At 32.2% G+C, this 16,696-nt stretch overlaps 2 protein-coding genes across 2 annotated transcripts; both read right to left on the reverse strand.

Annotated features, from left to right (window-relative positions):
* Positions 1-7,869: 7,869 nt before the first annotated feature.
* On the reverse strand, positions 7,870-11,319 carry LOC146534635 (E3 ubiquitin-protein ligase LRSAM1-like). Its single transcript, XM_085192710.1, has one exon. The coding sequence runs from the start codon at positions 11,084-11,086 to the stop codon at positions 8,963-8,965; it is 2,124 nt and encodes a 707-aa protein (XP_085048836.1). The 5' UTR covers positions 11,087-11,319; the 3' UTR covers positions 7,870-8,962.
* A 125-nt stretch (positions 11,320-11,444) lies between these two features.
* On the reverse strand, positions 11,445-15,383 carry LOC146534636 (seminal metalloprotease 1-like). The gene is made up of 7 exons (XM_085192712.1): positions 14,976-15,383; positions 14,536-14,751; positions 14,126-14,235; positions 13,618-13,825; positions 13,160-13,296; positions 12,893-13,073; positions 11,445-12,807 (listed from the first exon to the last, which is right to left on the reverse strand). The coding sequence occupies exons 1-7, from the start codon at positions 15,100-15,102 to the stop codon at positions 12,746-12,748; spliced, it is 1,041 nt and encodes a 346-aa protein (XP_085048838.1). The 5' UTR covers positions 15,103-15,383; the 3' UTR covers positions 11,445-12,745.
* Between the last annotated feature and the right edge of the window lie 1,313 nt (positions 15,384-16,696).

The raw sequence follows: 16,696 nt of genomic DNA on the forward strand, positions 1-16,696 counted from the left end.
TTTCCCCATTTTTTGCCATTTTAATAAATATTTCATTATCGAGTAGGAATCGAATCCACAACCAGTCGTGTTTACTGCGACTAACGAACGGTTTCCGATTCGTACAAACATAAAGACATTAATTATACATTAATAATATGTAGTTTATTTGAGAGTTTGGAACCCTAACCGTAATAGTTAACTAAACATCTTGTATAGAGCAACATCTGGTATCAACACTGAACTGTACCCAATTAGAGGAACCTGATACCCAGACCCTCACATACCCAATTTAAATTCCTTTTAACTAAAATCGATGGATGTCACTGTCCCTTCTTCTCAAGTGACCGTAAAAGAGTATTATACAGATTTAGTTATTCGCAAATGTAAATTCCTATATCGGAAGCTTATTAGGCAACCATCTGGTACAGTTAAAATATATTATCATTTTATTTTTTAGTATGTTATATTAAAAGGTCCTTTAATTTACTTGTTAATGTTTGCATCCTTAGCACTTCTTATTGTAGTCATTATGTACAAATTTAAAAACTAGTTTCATTTTAACAAAATTAAAAGGTAAATTATTTTAAAACGTTCATTTTCCTACTTTTTTCGAAAACGTATAAAGAAAATGAATAATAATGTAACAGGATTTGAACCCACGCCTCTTTAACACCGTCAAACCGCTAAGCTATATATTCTCATCAAGCTTGAGCTGTCTTTTCTTTAAACTATGAAATGAAATTATTTAAGTATAATTATTATTTAGCCTAGCTATCGTATAATTGAGCCAAAATTACACAATAAATATAAAATAAACGCATATACAACTAAGTAAATCCGTTGTTAAAGTTTATAAGGCCTTTAAAGTTAAAGTTTATATACAATTATATGGTTCACTTAAGTTTAAATGTACGTATAAGTCCTCCTAGGGCTTACTCCACTGTAGATACAAGTATCTGGAAATGGTCCAACAAATACAATATCCTCCTTGAGGCAGCGAGTTCCGCAACAATACTCTCTGGAAAATAAGAACATTGCATCATCCTCGAGATAAACCGCATCTTAAAATATATGGGCATCAAGTAAAACTATATATTTAATATTTATACTTATTTTTTTTTTATTTAGGCTTAATTGTTTTGTTTAAAATATTGCATTTATAATTTTTTAATACTGTAATAGACATTCGACCAGTTTTCAAAGTTAATTTATACCTTTATTTTGAAAGTAATAAAATTTCATGTTATTATAATATTATCAATTAAAATTTATTTAATAAAATTGGCAGGGGCACAAACGTGTGACTATAAACTGGATAGGGTGTGGGTTCGATTCCTACTCGAGAATTAAAAATAAATTTTATTAAAATATTTCCATTTTCTTCGCCCTGGTGACGAGGCAAAGCACGGCGTTGAATTGCGCTGTTTAACACTCAATAATTCGGCAGGAAGTCGGAAAGTGAATGTCTTAACACTAGGCTACCTCTGCCTACCCTGCTGCGTGCGGAATTCAGCGTTAAGCTGAAAGAGAAAAAAAAACGTTGAAGATCTTTACGTGGAAGATGAAAAAAAACACCTTCAATATTAAAAAAAACACTATTTTTTAACATAAGAAAATAGTTCATTGTTATCTATACATTTTTTTACGAAAACGGTCCACTTTACTTAGTAAAAAAGTACACGAATTTATACAAAAGAGCCGTAAACAAACGACTCTTACGTTTGCGCCAACCTTAACTTGCTCGCTCCTCGAGTGGGCTTCAAGAGCGCTCGCCCTAGAACTCTTTCATGACATTCATGTGACGAAAGTGAAAATATAAATAAAACATATATAAATTGAATAAATTTCGAAGAATTTTTTTTATAATCTGTTCATAGCTAAATACCACTCGAGGAAAAGAAATCTATATATATAAAATCGAAAAGTCACTCACTCATCACGAAATCTCAGAAACTACAACAGTTAGGAATCTCAAATTTTGCATAGGAGTTACTTATAGGACGTAGGTGCTCGCTAAGACGGGAATTTGCAATATTCGACTCCTAAGGGGATGAAATAGGGGTTGAAAGTTTGTATGGTTTTTTTTTAACTCAGGTGATTTAGTAACTCAGGGAAACTGATTTTTTATCTTTCAAAAAATATTAAGTTTGTTCATGTGCAATTGCTATATGAATAAAAAAATATAATACTTAATGACTAATAACTATTCACATCCTACATTCCCCACAATGCATTTAAAATTACCATATATAAATATTCCATAATATCTCCACAGATATATTGGAAGCACAATTTATTCATACATTTTCAATATATTTCCCGAGGGATGAGGAATTCTGTAATAATTCAACACAATCCAGTTAACAAAGGTAAATATGAGTCAATCAGCATTACGTACATGTGTACGCGCGCACTCTTGTACCGACTGCGGGCGACGAGGGCCTGTCGAGTCGAATCTAACAATTAAATTACTGGACGACGATCGACACAATTTTCCACCAATATTGACTTACAGCAAGCGAGGTCTTATTCAATTTCTGTAGGTTCCAATGTAAATATATTATACAAATACATTCAATTATGGATTTGTGTAATATATTTTGGAAATTTGAAATGAAAAATGTTTTTATTTTTGAGGCTCTCGTGGCTTAGGCACATCAGGGTGTGACGGTCACACCACGGTTATGGATTCAATCCCCACTCGAAAGAATGAACTATTAATTTCTTCGCTCTGTTCACCACTCAACACGCAATGCCTCCAAATATCGGCGGAAAATAGGGAACAGAGTATTTTACCACTATATTCCTGCAGCCAATCTGCTATATGGAATTATTGTTTTTATATACATAGATAGGAGTGAAATCTCTTGAAACCTCACTCAGGTCTCCATTTTTCGTCTCATTTTTATGCATTGAATTTTGATAGATATTTTCACACAAAACGTGTCGTTAAATTCCACAATCTAGCACGGAAAATCTATAAAACGGGCTGAATCCGAAGGTTCTCTTTGCGATCTCCACATATTTACTCGGTATATTAAAAGAAAACATATCTTTTGTACTTGTCTTCTTGTCTTTGTACTCTCTTGTCTTTGTACTCGAGGTATTTTACAGATCTCGTTAAAAATATTACCTATATAATCGTAGAAGCATATGGATTTCATGCGTTATGAATGAGAATAAATGGTAAACGTTCAGAAATATGAAGGTCCGGCGGCACAGGAGAAGGAGGTGGTAAATGATGCACAGCGCTCGTACGATCGAATATTGATGCTCCAATTACACGAAGTAGGACATCCCAACGGGTTATATGCACTTATGAGAGTGCAGTCGTAATGGCACTTACCTCTGAATGTATTATAACGTTAATATCTATATATTTTATGTATATAATCTTAAATTTTTATTTGATATATATAAGTAAAGTGAGTGTCAATATAAGTTAAGTTCTTCTTATTTCACTGGTGAAATGAAGAATATTTATAAAAAAGTAGGCTAGGGCTAGATACTATATGCATCAATAAAAATATTATTATATTTTTTTAAAAGTTGAAAAATAAAAATATTTGAAACATTTTTATAAAGTATTTTTTTGCACATAGTAAAGAAAATATTTTTTAGAAAACACATAAAAAATTGAACGTAGCATAATTTGAACACGCGTCTCTTGGAAACCGTCCAAGGGCTCACATGGTTATGGCTATGGCCTAGTGGTCAACTAGTTTTGACCACTAAGCCATACGTTCTCATCGAGCTGTTCATTTTTTTATACGATTATTATAATATTACGAGTATATTATATTATTATTGTTACTATCTATATTAATTAAAAAAACTTTTCTTTAAATCCACTACTTTCACACAATAACTACTGCACAGATTTAGATGAAAATTTTACAGTACTATAGCTTATCAGAATAATACATAAGCCAAAATTTACGTTAAGATTATAATATAGTTTAAGCAGGCGAAGCCATATTTTTACTCTAGTTTATTGTAAAATCAGATATATTTAAAATTACAACGCTTCTAAAACGAATGTTTCGAAGGGAACCATGATAATGTTTGTCGCTTTAAATGAACTGAGCCATTATGGCGGCAGTCCGGCTTCATCAGATAATTGGCCTCTTTGATGTAGCGCAGAGTATGAATAAGCTCGCTTAAACACGAACTCGAAAGGAATATAACTTAATTTTAATTTAATGTTAATATTTTAAAGTAAATTACTGAGAATTAGTAGTTAAGTAAATACTAAAGCATTAATGTTGGTGGTGGAACAAAGCAATAAATTAATCTATTATTTTCTGTTTTACACTTAATATATTCAATGAGGTTGACGGATGCACAATAGACGGTAATTGAGAGGAATGGTCGCTCCGACTCGCAAGGCGTCGTCGAGGACACCGGACGAGGACAATAACTTACAGTAAAATTTCTCAAAGACAATTTATCGAGGTGACAATCTTGATGACGGAGGGCGAGATTGGCGGACAATTTCTTAGAAGAGCTCCATTGTGAAGGGAGGCGATGTTTCCCTAATTGATATCAATTACTCCCGAAATCCCTTACTCCCTCCGCTTCAGGCCTCAGAACAAAATTTGCCAAGCCACTTTGAGCTAAATACTGCACCCATCTTTTATATTATTTATACGAAACGTATTCCAGAGGTTTGCGAATGTAAATGCGACAACTTGTGGGTTCGATTCTTACTCGAGGAAATAACATATTTAATATTTTCATTTCTCCGCCCTGATGTTCTAGGCAAAACGAAGGGTTGAGTGACAGTCACACCCTTGTGCCTCTCGTCCACGAATGACAGCCTCTAAATTGTTACATAAAGGGAAAGTAGTACTGAAATACGAGTAATAGTATAAAGTAAGCTTTAAAGAATTAACAAGGTTTTATTTAATTAAAACTTTAAACGTTTTATACGTGTATGCAGTAGTTATATAATGTAAACAGGCACCTTTAAGCCTTTTATCTTGTTTTCTTTCTAGAAAGCTTCGCCTCCTAAAAAATATTACAAGCTCATCGTTTGATATCAAGGTAATAATTTTATTATGTTTATAGAAATATTTTTAAACAGAAATAGACTTGCGTTTGATTGTATAGGAAATAAAGACGATGGCAATGAATACCATTCTCTCGTTGTGCGAATGAAGAATGTAGATTTAAAGAAATTTCCATCATATACGGATGGTGTAAAGCTGTGTTGCTAAAGATTCTAAGGTAAAATGGGGGAGGTATCAGGTTGTGCTATTCTAAGGAACACTCCCCAAATTTATGCAGTAAAAACAACGAGGCCCCCGCCCCGGCTTAACAGCTGAGTATCAACAAGGGTACTTGGTACTCGGCAGAGCCATACCAATAAGTAAGAGCAGTAATGCATACACAGTTACTTGTACGTTTTACAGTATGAGGAAATGTTAAAGTGTTTGTTTGTTTGTTAGTTGCAGAATTAGAGACGACTTACTCTAATCCTAAACTTAATACGGAACCCGATGATCGAACCGACTCGCACTTGACTGGTTTTTTGGAGTTTAGAGCCAATTCTAATCCCTTATTTTTTAATACCTATTTATTTTATATAAATAACAAATTTGGCTTTATCAAACATTATTAAGGTTCCTTGTTATAACTTGTATTGTTTATTACAACACCCTTATGAGCGTCGAATATGAGAATAACGCTAAGTTAAATATTTGCCAGTTATAGTAAACCTCCCTTCACGTCGTAAAATAAAATAGGTCCTCACCCGTGTTTTTATGGTATGTGTAAAATCGTTATTTAAAAGTTGATGTTAAAGTGCGCCATTGTGTCGTAGTCGGTAATAATATGGTGGATGAAATTTCAAATCGCTTAATAAATTTTAATTAGGCAAATATAACATTTTAAATTACCTACATATGTATTCAATTTATATATTTTTTAGCTTCACGCTGTTTACCGCAAACAGCAAGGTAGACAGAGGGAACCTTGTGTTAAGACACTCCATTCTCTATTTTCCAGAGAGGTGAGTTCCGGAACTCAACGCGGCGCTTTTCCTCGACGCCAGAGAGGGTAAATGAACCACACATCCCTCGTTTGGGGATCGAACCCAAAGCCTGCACGTTGACTGGCCTCACTAATTAAAAGAATTTTTATAATATTCACGAAACCTGTACGGTATATATATTCTCAAATTTTCTATTTCATGAAATTTCAATAGATTCCTACTCATTTAAATAAAAAATATTTACCTAGTTCGAATAGCGAGGAATATTTATATATTTATACCTGTCGAATATTGATGCCTCTCTGAAAAGCGATGCAAGAGCAAAACTTTTATCTTTGTTTTTCGCGTTTGCAGCGTTTCAGGCAGCTCAATAATTCCAGAGTCAATCTTTTTTAATTAACTGAAATATTACTTACAAATGCTTACTGAAAGTTAATTTGTTAAAAATACAAAGAGACAAATAAATAAAAATATTATTTAGCACAAAAAAGGTACAAATTAGTAAATGTAAGAACAGTTGTCCTAAGATTCGTATTTACTTTTTTCATAATAATATTATAAAAAAATTACAATTAAGTCGTATCAAAATTTAAGACAATTTTTAGACCAAACTTGTAAACTGTATACTTGTTTTTCCACCAATAATACTTAGTCGAACGGAAAGGCCGAGCGAACAGAAAGAATTGAAATAGACTCGTTCAGGTCTAGGGAGCGAAGCGAAGTAATTGTAAATTACAAAAGTCTTTGTTTTTGGAAATGTAAACCTATTTTATATAAAAGGAGTCCTTTCCGCCTAAGCATTACCCATTCATTCCTCTTTCGCGTTGAAAACCGTGCTTTAGTGATAAAAATATTAATTAAATAATGTATACAATAATGAATAGTGTTTTCCAATTCATTTTCCAATTATATTTCCTTAAAGCTGTTTATGTAAATAACAAGAGGAAACTAAGGCTTAAAATAAATCAAACAAAACTAGCATAAAACGATGAGGGCATTCGTATCAATTGTCATTACTATTTTAACAGCCTCTAATTGTATGATTGAAGGAAGATGATTCCTATTCCATTTGACGGGCCCTCACAAATTATGGCATACTTACTTAGTACCGGTGTAGCTAGATATACTTACTTATATAGCGTTATAGGTCCTATACTATAGAATATGGAACTATCAAGAGAATTAGTTAAATACTTGTATCCCGTTAAGCAGGACAGTACAGGTCTTCGGTGTGTCGATTTTTATTTGCTTGAAGTCTTAACCATTTATTAGTTTGTGTTATTTTTTCAATAACTAAAAAAGAAACTACCTAAATACTTTAAAAATATTTAAATTTACTTACCTCGACATCGATGGGACATCTGCATATTTCTTAAGGAACCTTAAAGCAGCTGTTAAAACCATTTTACATTTCTGTAGAGACTTCTTATTTATATTCCATAGATGGCGTTTACCTATAAATTGCTGTTACTTTACCATTACAACACTTAGGCCCAAAATCCTATTTTCCGATTGAATCAGCTATTACAATATCTAATATAAAAAAATATTAGAGGGTAGTTACGCGAAATAAATATCTTTCATTAGCTTTAGCTTATCAGTGTGAAAGAACTTGAACCGAGTAGTCTTTACTTTACAATCAGGCATAGTACCATTGAGTGACACTGGATGTTGTTCGTTTCTTAATATTCTCTATATTTAATTTAAAGGGACAAAAAATAATGCATATTTTTTTTTATGGAAAAAGGACAAGGCAAACGAGCGTTCGGATCACCTGATGGTAATCACCGCCACCCACGACTCCGTGCAACACCAGAGGAGCTGGTGCGTTGCCGGCCTTAGCCGCCGTTGTGGCATTAACAAGCGAAAATAAATGAAATAAAACCAAAAGATGTGCTCAAGCTATATATTTTTTAAACAGGTGGTAGGAAGGTATAATAAAAGGAATAAATATTTTATCAACTTACTTAATACTAATTATATTTTTATGGGTGCATCTTTAAATTATAATATTTTTTTAAAATAAAAAACAATGAAAATGAGTATATAATAATGGCCCCAGTAATTAATTTAAAAACAAACTTATTTGTAAACTCCTATAGAGTAAATTAAATAAAAACTAAAATATATAAAATTGTATAAACCAAAAGTAATTTACTTAATAAATAAAAACAATACCACATATTTTATCACAATCATTAATTAGAATTTAATGTAACAAATACATTACCAATTACATGTATTTTGATATAGACAGACTTTAACCTACAAAATAAAGGTAGACAATTCAAAAGGCACTTCTAAAACTATGACACTTGAAAAATCTTATGAAAAAGTCTCTATGAATATGAACAAGAGTTGGTTTCCATTAACATTAAATAAGAAATTTAATCAACTTTGCTAATCATAATAGAACTATTCAGTAATTAAATGGCAGTCCTCTTGACTTCTCTATTTCGTGGTGCATATTTTATCACATAAAGAGATACATAGCCTTTCCGTACATATAAAACGAAATATGAATAATATGAAATTATTAATTATTCTAAGAAACCACAATAAATAAATAATAATAGAAATTTTTTTTCCATTTCAATATAATCTAAAAATTATTGCACAATATTATTTAACCATGTCGCTGATAAAGTAAATAGACTATGGTTAGTTCTATGACATATATGACATATTTTACCTTATAAATACAACAATTAATTTATGACCAGTCATACACCATAGGTGCAAATCTTAATATTATACAATGTAAATATTTACATGTAACATTTTATAATTTTTAAAAAGTTATACATATAAAAGTCTTTTTTTGATATTTAAAAACATAAAGCTTAAATATTTAAAATTTAAAACATCAAGAGAAGTCAAATAGACAATTTCCAGATCATAAGAGAACTGGTACATTTTAAAAAATATTATTCATGTTGACTATCCAATTAACCAATGTTTTAAAACTTATTACAAATCATTAATTTATGACAATATAACTTTAATAGTTTTTTCTATATTTGTTCTACACATTGGGCAATCCTCTAAGTCCTTTTTAGAACAAGATAGGCAGCAACACATATGACCACATGGTACAAAAACTACTTCAGACTTGGTTTCCATACAAATAACACATTCACCCTCTGTATTTATTTCATCTTTTTCATCAATATTTAGAACACCAGAATAGTTTTCCTCATCAGATTCCACAGGTGGGGCAGTAGGACTTAAAACTTTTATATTTTGAAGCTCATCTGTCTCCAAATTTTGACTTTTTGTCTTAACATATAACATTAATGCTCTCAAGATACCCTCTCTGTCTGAGCTCAAAGATACACCAGCTTCTTTTAAATTTTCTTGAGTAATACTTAGTAGTGACTGACCTGAAAACAAATACTTTACTAAAAAGGGTAGGCAATGAATGACTTCTTCTTGTAAAAGATAATTAGCAAACACTGGATCGAGTTTTCTAATATTAAATAAAGATTTTGGAACAGAGTCTAGTAGTTTTTGATAACTTTTAATCCAAAAATCACTAGATCGATTGGCTTCATCCTCAGCTTCTTTCAAGGTGTCAATCAATTGTTTTCTTCTCTTACATTGTTGGTCTAATAGGTCATTTAGCAAATCCACTAATTTTAACCTTTGGTGTAGAAGCTCATTAAAATTGAAAGCAATTTGCATCTTTTTCTTTTCCTGCTCTATTATACTGAGCCTTGCTAAATGTGTAGAAATTAAGGATATTTCTTGGTTGAGACTCCAACTTTTTGCATCAACTTGATCTAGTAATGATGCAACAATAGCTCTTTGGATGTCTTGATCTTCTACAAGTTGTTGGACAAGAACTGAACGAGATTCATCTTTGGCATTTAAATGTTTAGCTAATTTTAATTCCCCTTCTAAATGTTGAGAGAGTAAATTTTGTTTAATATTATTCAAATCATCTCTATAATTATTCTTGTGTAGCTGCATAGAATAGTTATTTTCTAGTAACTTTTCCATTGCACATAATATATCAGCCTTTTTGACATTATCATAATTTTGTCTGGTAATCTCAAGTAAACGATTACGCTCAGCTTGTTCATAAGCAAGCTGTTGTTGTACGACTTCTGGTTCCAATCTGTCATTTTGAATGAAATTTTTGACTAAGCATTCAATTTCTTCTTCCTCTTGTTGTATTAATTTCATCATTTTCTGTCTTTCAATATCACGGTTTTCTTGTAACTTTGCTATTTCAGTGTCAAGTGTTTGTTGCTCCTGCAAAAATTTAGTTAAAAACTTTTCCCTTTGTTTTTGATTAGCTTTATGTATTTTATTTTCCTGCTCCACCATTGAAGCCTCTTGTTCTTCCCATGTTACACCTGCAAGTCTCCCGAAAATATTGTCATTTGTATTGGGTGCTTGTGTAGGGGATATATTTGAATCAACTGACGTTGGTTGTTTATAATCTACATTCATTTTCGAACATAAATATTTCATAATTTCTTGTGTTCCTTTAGAAGAGACTTCTGATGGAGGGAATATAAAGTTTTCACCATCTAACTCCAATGATATTAAATTAGTAGCTAAACATAATTCTAAGCAAAGTTTATTTAAATCTTTGTTTTCGTTAATCTTTAAGTATGTTAATGATTTTAATTTACCCAAAACTGGATTCAAAAGTTTTATTTTATTTTTTGACACATCTAAAATTTGCAACGATTCCAAAAATTTTATTTCATCTGGTAGAAATTCAAGATAGTTATTATGAAGATAGAGTTCTGTCAGGTTTGCTAAATATTTTATAGTATTAGGGATTCGACAAAAATTATTGCTACTTAAATTTAAAATTTTAATAAGTCTAAGATCTGACAACTGTCCTCCATCTTCCAGTGACTGTAGACAGTTGTTGTGTAAATATAAGTTATCTTTTCTAAACACTTTACAAATAGAATATATTCCAGAAGGCACTCGCCGAAGTTGACAGTCTGACAAATCAAAATCTGGTTCCGGAGATTCTCGCGCAAGGTATAATTTTCTTTCTAGTTTCGCTCGGACATCCTGAGAATTATTAGAATGTCTACCGAACAGAGACATTGTGCGTTGCAATCCTGATAATGCACAACCCATTAAATATTGAGTAAAAAATAATCACAGTATTAATAATTTTAAATCACTTCAATTTCAGTCTAGATGTCACCGTTTTAAAAAAATCATTGCGAATAATTTAACTGTTATCTCTTTATCATAGTCATATAACATTTTACATTAATCACATAATCGCTACCTCAATTTAAAAACAACAATGATGCACATCTACCTATTCATTCAATCCATTGTCATATTGTGTTTCTGTCAAAATCAATGTCAAAGGTTTCCACAGATAAACAAGATACGAAAAGTTACAGATATATTCAATTTAATAAGAGTTTATTAAACTGAAAAGTTAAACTAATTTTATAGGAACAATAAATCTTTACTCAAAAAATGCTTATGATAATTTTATTATCGTCTTAGAGTAATCGTGAAATGAATATTACAGGCAACTTCACATGGAGCTATTTAACATACAAAGCGTAGTAGACTTTATAGATTTTTTTTTATTTACAAAAAGAAAAACCATCTTACTACAAAACGTTATAAATAGATTAACAAAAATTGTACAATTTGTAATTATAGAATATCAATGTTACCGGCAATTTGTATAATTCAGGTACTCTACACAATGCCTTGGCAATGTATAAAACGCCTAAGACATCCAGGCAGCGAATGAAATGATATGAATGCCACACTAAAAAAGAAAAATGTAGAAAACTTTTTTTCTAATTTTTTCTCCCTCTTCTAAAAATCTGCCTTCCCGCACGTCTGCTCCTTCCTTACTCTCGTTTTTTACATACATTACTACCAGAGCATTCGGTATTGTATTACTTAGGCAAAGAATAAAAACATATTTAATTTATTAAATACGTGTTCTAGCCTAAAGCCTGTCTAACCTGTAGGTATAACAACTACATCTCGATAAAATAATACAGAATACTGAATTATATAGATGACCAGCGACATAAATAATAATTTAAAAATAAGTCTGGAAAATATAACGTATTCTTGAAGACTTCAACTTCACAACACATTTTTGAAGACAACCTAATGAGATATCACTCTCATATCGATAATTAAGACATTTTATGCCTCAATCCATTGATGCCTTTCTTTGTCAAGCCATACCAAATTGATTATATGGTTTTTATTTTCAAGTATTTGTTCTTATTATCAATTTTTTAATTCTAGTAAAGTTTTGGAAATTATTATTCTAAAGGTATAGGTCTAAAAACTATTTACTACATTTTTATCTATAATGAAATGACGGGGAGTTTCTATAAGTTTGTTTAAATGCATCACTATTGAACCATTTTTCGTTTCTTGGTATCTGTTCATCAAAAAAGGAAGTATGCTTAGGAAAGTTGTAGTTATTAAAAAAATCCTTATAAGTTTGGGGACTTTCGACATCTTCCGTAGAATAATCTTTAAAATTGTATAATTCTCTATTGTCGTCATCACTCTGTGACTGCTGGGCGCTTTTACGTGGTTCTTTTTTATGCGACATTGTAAAAAACTCTTCTTTTGAATCATCATCAAAATTTTCTGACACAACTTTTGTATTCTGGTTCTTATTTTGTATGATTAGTAAACCCTGATTTTTATTATCTATTTGTTGAGGTAATTTTGGTAAAATAAAAGGAATATATTCTTTTCTATTCCTTCTATCAAGTATTTCGTCATTGTTAATTATTATTTCTTCTCCAACTCCAGTTCCTTGAATAAGCGCTTGATGAGGTCTCTGTCTCGTTTTACTAAAATAATCAAACACAGTAAATTAAGGTGAGTCTTGGAATTGATTTGCTTCAGCCTTTGGCAATTTTATAATCACAGTTTTACCTTTTTGGTATCCTAGGCCATGGCCTTCAAAGGGCTTATTTTTTACTTTTTTCTTGGATACTTTTGGAATAGAGTCATTACTATCCGCTGGGAGATCTGAATCTACATCACAGTACATTTTGTTGAGTTTCTCGGTATCTTTATCGGACAACCCAATTCTTTGACCAATTTGGGCCCCAAGCTAAAAAATAATAAGCGAATTAATTATTTGTTGGAAAACAGAAATATACGGAAATCATATAGATTGTAAATAATTTAAGCATTCACCTGTTTAGGTACCAGTGTATCTTGCCCGTTTACAGAGAAAGCTTTTCGGCTATAATGAAGTACACTGTCGTAGTCGTAGCCAACGCCAAAGTCCGAAACCGAAAATGAATTGTATTTTCGAAAATTATGTCTCGCATCTGGAAATTACGTTGACAATAATTAGTCAACTTATTGAATATAAGAGCATCACATGGACTTAGGAATAGGGGGAACTGGTCGTCCGTGTCCATAGTACAAGGCTATACTGAGGATTACGTACCCCAGGAATTTTACTAGCAATTTGCATTGTAAATTAAAGAAAAAGCCATTAACGAATATATCTGACCAAAGTTAAAGTCCAGGCCCCTCCAAAAAAAATCTCTATCTGCCCGTGGCGTATCATCAGACAAAACTTAGAATATTATTTTGTCACAGATTAAAAAAATGTTCGTAATTCTATAAATAACACTTTTACTTACTTTTAACGATATTGGGCCATAATACGTCAATGTAATCGTCTCGGTCATGACTACTTTGCATATGATAGAAACCTAAAGTGTGCAACATTTCATGTACCACAGTTCCATGTCGAAAGCAGCCACGCCCCGCTGGATGGCGACTAGATAAATTCAAAATCTGATAACCTCCTTGGTATCCTACTTGAGAAAAACATCCTCTTCTGCTTCCCTAAAATAGTGATCAGAACAAAATTAAGATTAGATAATATTTTATGTATAAAAGTCTTGGTAAATAAGGAAATATATTTTTATTAATTTCACACTGTATCCTGCATTTAGCAGGGTACGCAGTTGGAACCCGGGAACTTAATATTAAGGCATTCCGTTTTTCTTTAAGACAGTTCGGACTTTCGGCACTTTTACTCAAAACGCAGTGTTTCGAGAATAATCTAGAAAGTAGGGAATGGAGTATCTTAGCACTAACTTCCCTCTCCCTATCATGATATATGCTATAAAAAATATTAAACACCTGTATAACGACTGCATCTCGATCTCCCTTTTTATAAGGAGTAAACTTCACACAGGAAACGCGAGCTAAATCATCTATACCATTCTGGATTGCCTGCATTTGATCACTTGCTAGAAACAGATGAAGAAATTTATACAAACAATAGAAAATAAATATAAATAAAAAAGGCTTTTATTATAGTAATATAACAATAGCTCTGGTTGGCACAGTCGTATTGACGACACTTGCGCGCTTAGGCGTTACTATTATGAAACAGTTTTTAATTTATGACATAAAATATATTTACTCAGGTAGCTCTAGCAAATTAAAACTGGTTACCAAAATATAGCTAAAACGATTTCTAAAAAGTGAAATCTCACTTTAGCGGTTTTTTGCGCGAATTTGAATTATACAATATAGAAATTACTCACAAAAGTGTTCAGCTTGTATGTAATATATAACTTCGTTGTTTGGCCACCGTTTTGTTGTATCGGCGATTCCATTTCGGGCCAGTCCCTCAGCAACACTAGCTACTATCATGCGTCGTTGCCGTTCATTTAGAACCAGATCGCCCTCAAATTTGCCGCTTTCTTCCCAAGCGTGGTCAGATATTGGTGCATCATCGTCGTAAACACTCGGAACGTTACCTTTTATAAATACTCTTATTTTAAAATCTTGAATATATTTAAATTTCTAGATCTGTTATTATTATATTGTAAAAAAATATTGTTATAATTTATATCATATTTAAAAGTAAAATACAAGGAAGCACCATAAAATTGCTTTTATGTTATTAAATGTATGCAATATTTTAAGGATTTTAATATAACGAAGATGCAAAAAAAAAGATAAATATAATAAAATGCCTCACTTTTGACACTCTGATCCAACCGCGAAGTTTCGTGTAAGAAATTACTAAAATCTTCCAATTCCGTTTGTGACATGGCCCAGCACATAACACACATACAATATAAACAAAGAAGAACGACCCACTTCATAATTAAAACGTCGATAAGTTAAAAGGTGAAAATGGAAAATAAACACATTAGTATTGTCCTCTCATAGGCGATGGCGTACACTTGGCGAAAAGTATGTCACTTTACGGTTCTACCACATTGTTGAACGTGAAGAGAGAACTTGCGAATTTAGATTTTTTTTGTGTCGCACTACAAAGATTTTATTAAACAAAACCCACCGAGGCGGGTCGGGAATTAATATAGTGTTAGATACGACCATTTCACAAGGTGTTGGTGTTGCTACTGCCGTGAGTTGCGACAGTCCGGGCGGCGAGCGCCACCCGTGCAAGAGTCAATTGCTAAATTTACCGTTGAACAGAGCCTTGGATACGTACAGTACTTGTATTGTTATACCCTTGTAACGTAATATGGACTTTTAAAAGATATTATCGAAAATAAAAGTTTTTATTATACTTATACAAAATATTATATAGATCTCATATAGAATATTGAAACTTAAAAAAAAACAAGAAGCGAGGCCAGGCGTAGCGCAGCGGTATAAGTGTGACTATAAACGCGACAGGTAGTGCGTTCGATTCCCACTCCAGGAAATGAAATATTTAATATTTTCATTTTTTCGCTCTAGTGTCGAGGCATAGCGCGGTGGTGAGTTCCACCTCTCAACACAGTGTCTCCAAAATTCGACGGGAACAGTGTTATTGCACAAGGTTCCCTCTGTCTACCGTGCTGTGCGCGGGATACAGCGTAATAAACAACTTTAGTAAATAGGCGTTTAATATACTTTATTATATAGAGTTACTAGCGGCCCGCCCGCGGCTCCGCCTGCGTGAACTACGTTATTATTAATTTCTGTCTCCATGAGAACCTACGTCCTATAAGTGACGTCCATGTTAAATTTGAGACTCCTAGCATTTGTAGTAACGAAATTTCATACAAACTTTCAACCCCAAAAACAACCCCTTAGAAGTCGAATATTGCAAATTCCTGTCTTAGCGAGCACCTACGTCCCATAAGTAACTCCTATGCAAAATTTGAGATCCCTAGCACATGTAGTTTCTGAGATTTCGTGATGAGTGAATGACCTTTCGATTTTATATATATAGATTACAAAACATATATACTTATAGTAAAGATTCATTTTAAATATACTTACAAACAAGTAAAATGGAATTTTATTTAACTTCGTTACGCTTTCACCGAAATTGGCATTGAAAAAAAATTGAACACAAGCTCAATATCTCCGAAAGTCGCAGATGATTGCAAAACATTATTATATTGTTAAAACTCACCTTGATTAAATTGAAAATATTGATCTTATTTTGCAGGTGTTTCTTATAACATTTTCTGTCTAACAATCCTGAATTGAGAATGCAATTTGGCTATCTTATATCCTACTAGCGGACGCGCGCAGCTTCGCCTGCTTATTTGCACCCTTAGGGATGAATTGTAATAAACCATGAAACACGTGGCACATGAAATATTTTTAAGTCTAAATTTAAAATTTTATAAAACTCGGTGGCGATTTAAAAATTTTTCCATACAAACTTTCAAACCCTTATTTGCATCCTTAGGGGATGAATTCTAGAAAACGATGAAACACGTGTTCAATTAAATA

This window comes from Heliconius melpomene, chromosome 11, assembly GCF_056956725.1.
Source record: "Heliconius melpomene rosina isolate 202511_hmr_F chromosome 11, ASM5695672v1, whole genome shotgun sequence".
In the NCBI taxonomy this organism is placed as follows: domain Eukaryota; kingdom Metazoa; phylum Arthropoda; class Insecta; order Lepidoptera; family Nymphalidae; genus Heliconius; species Heliconius melpomene.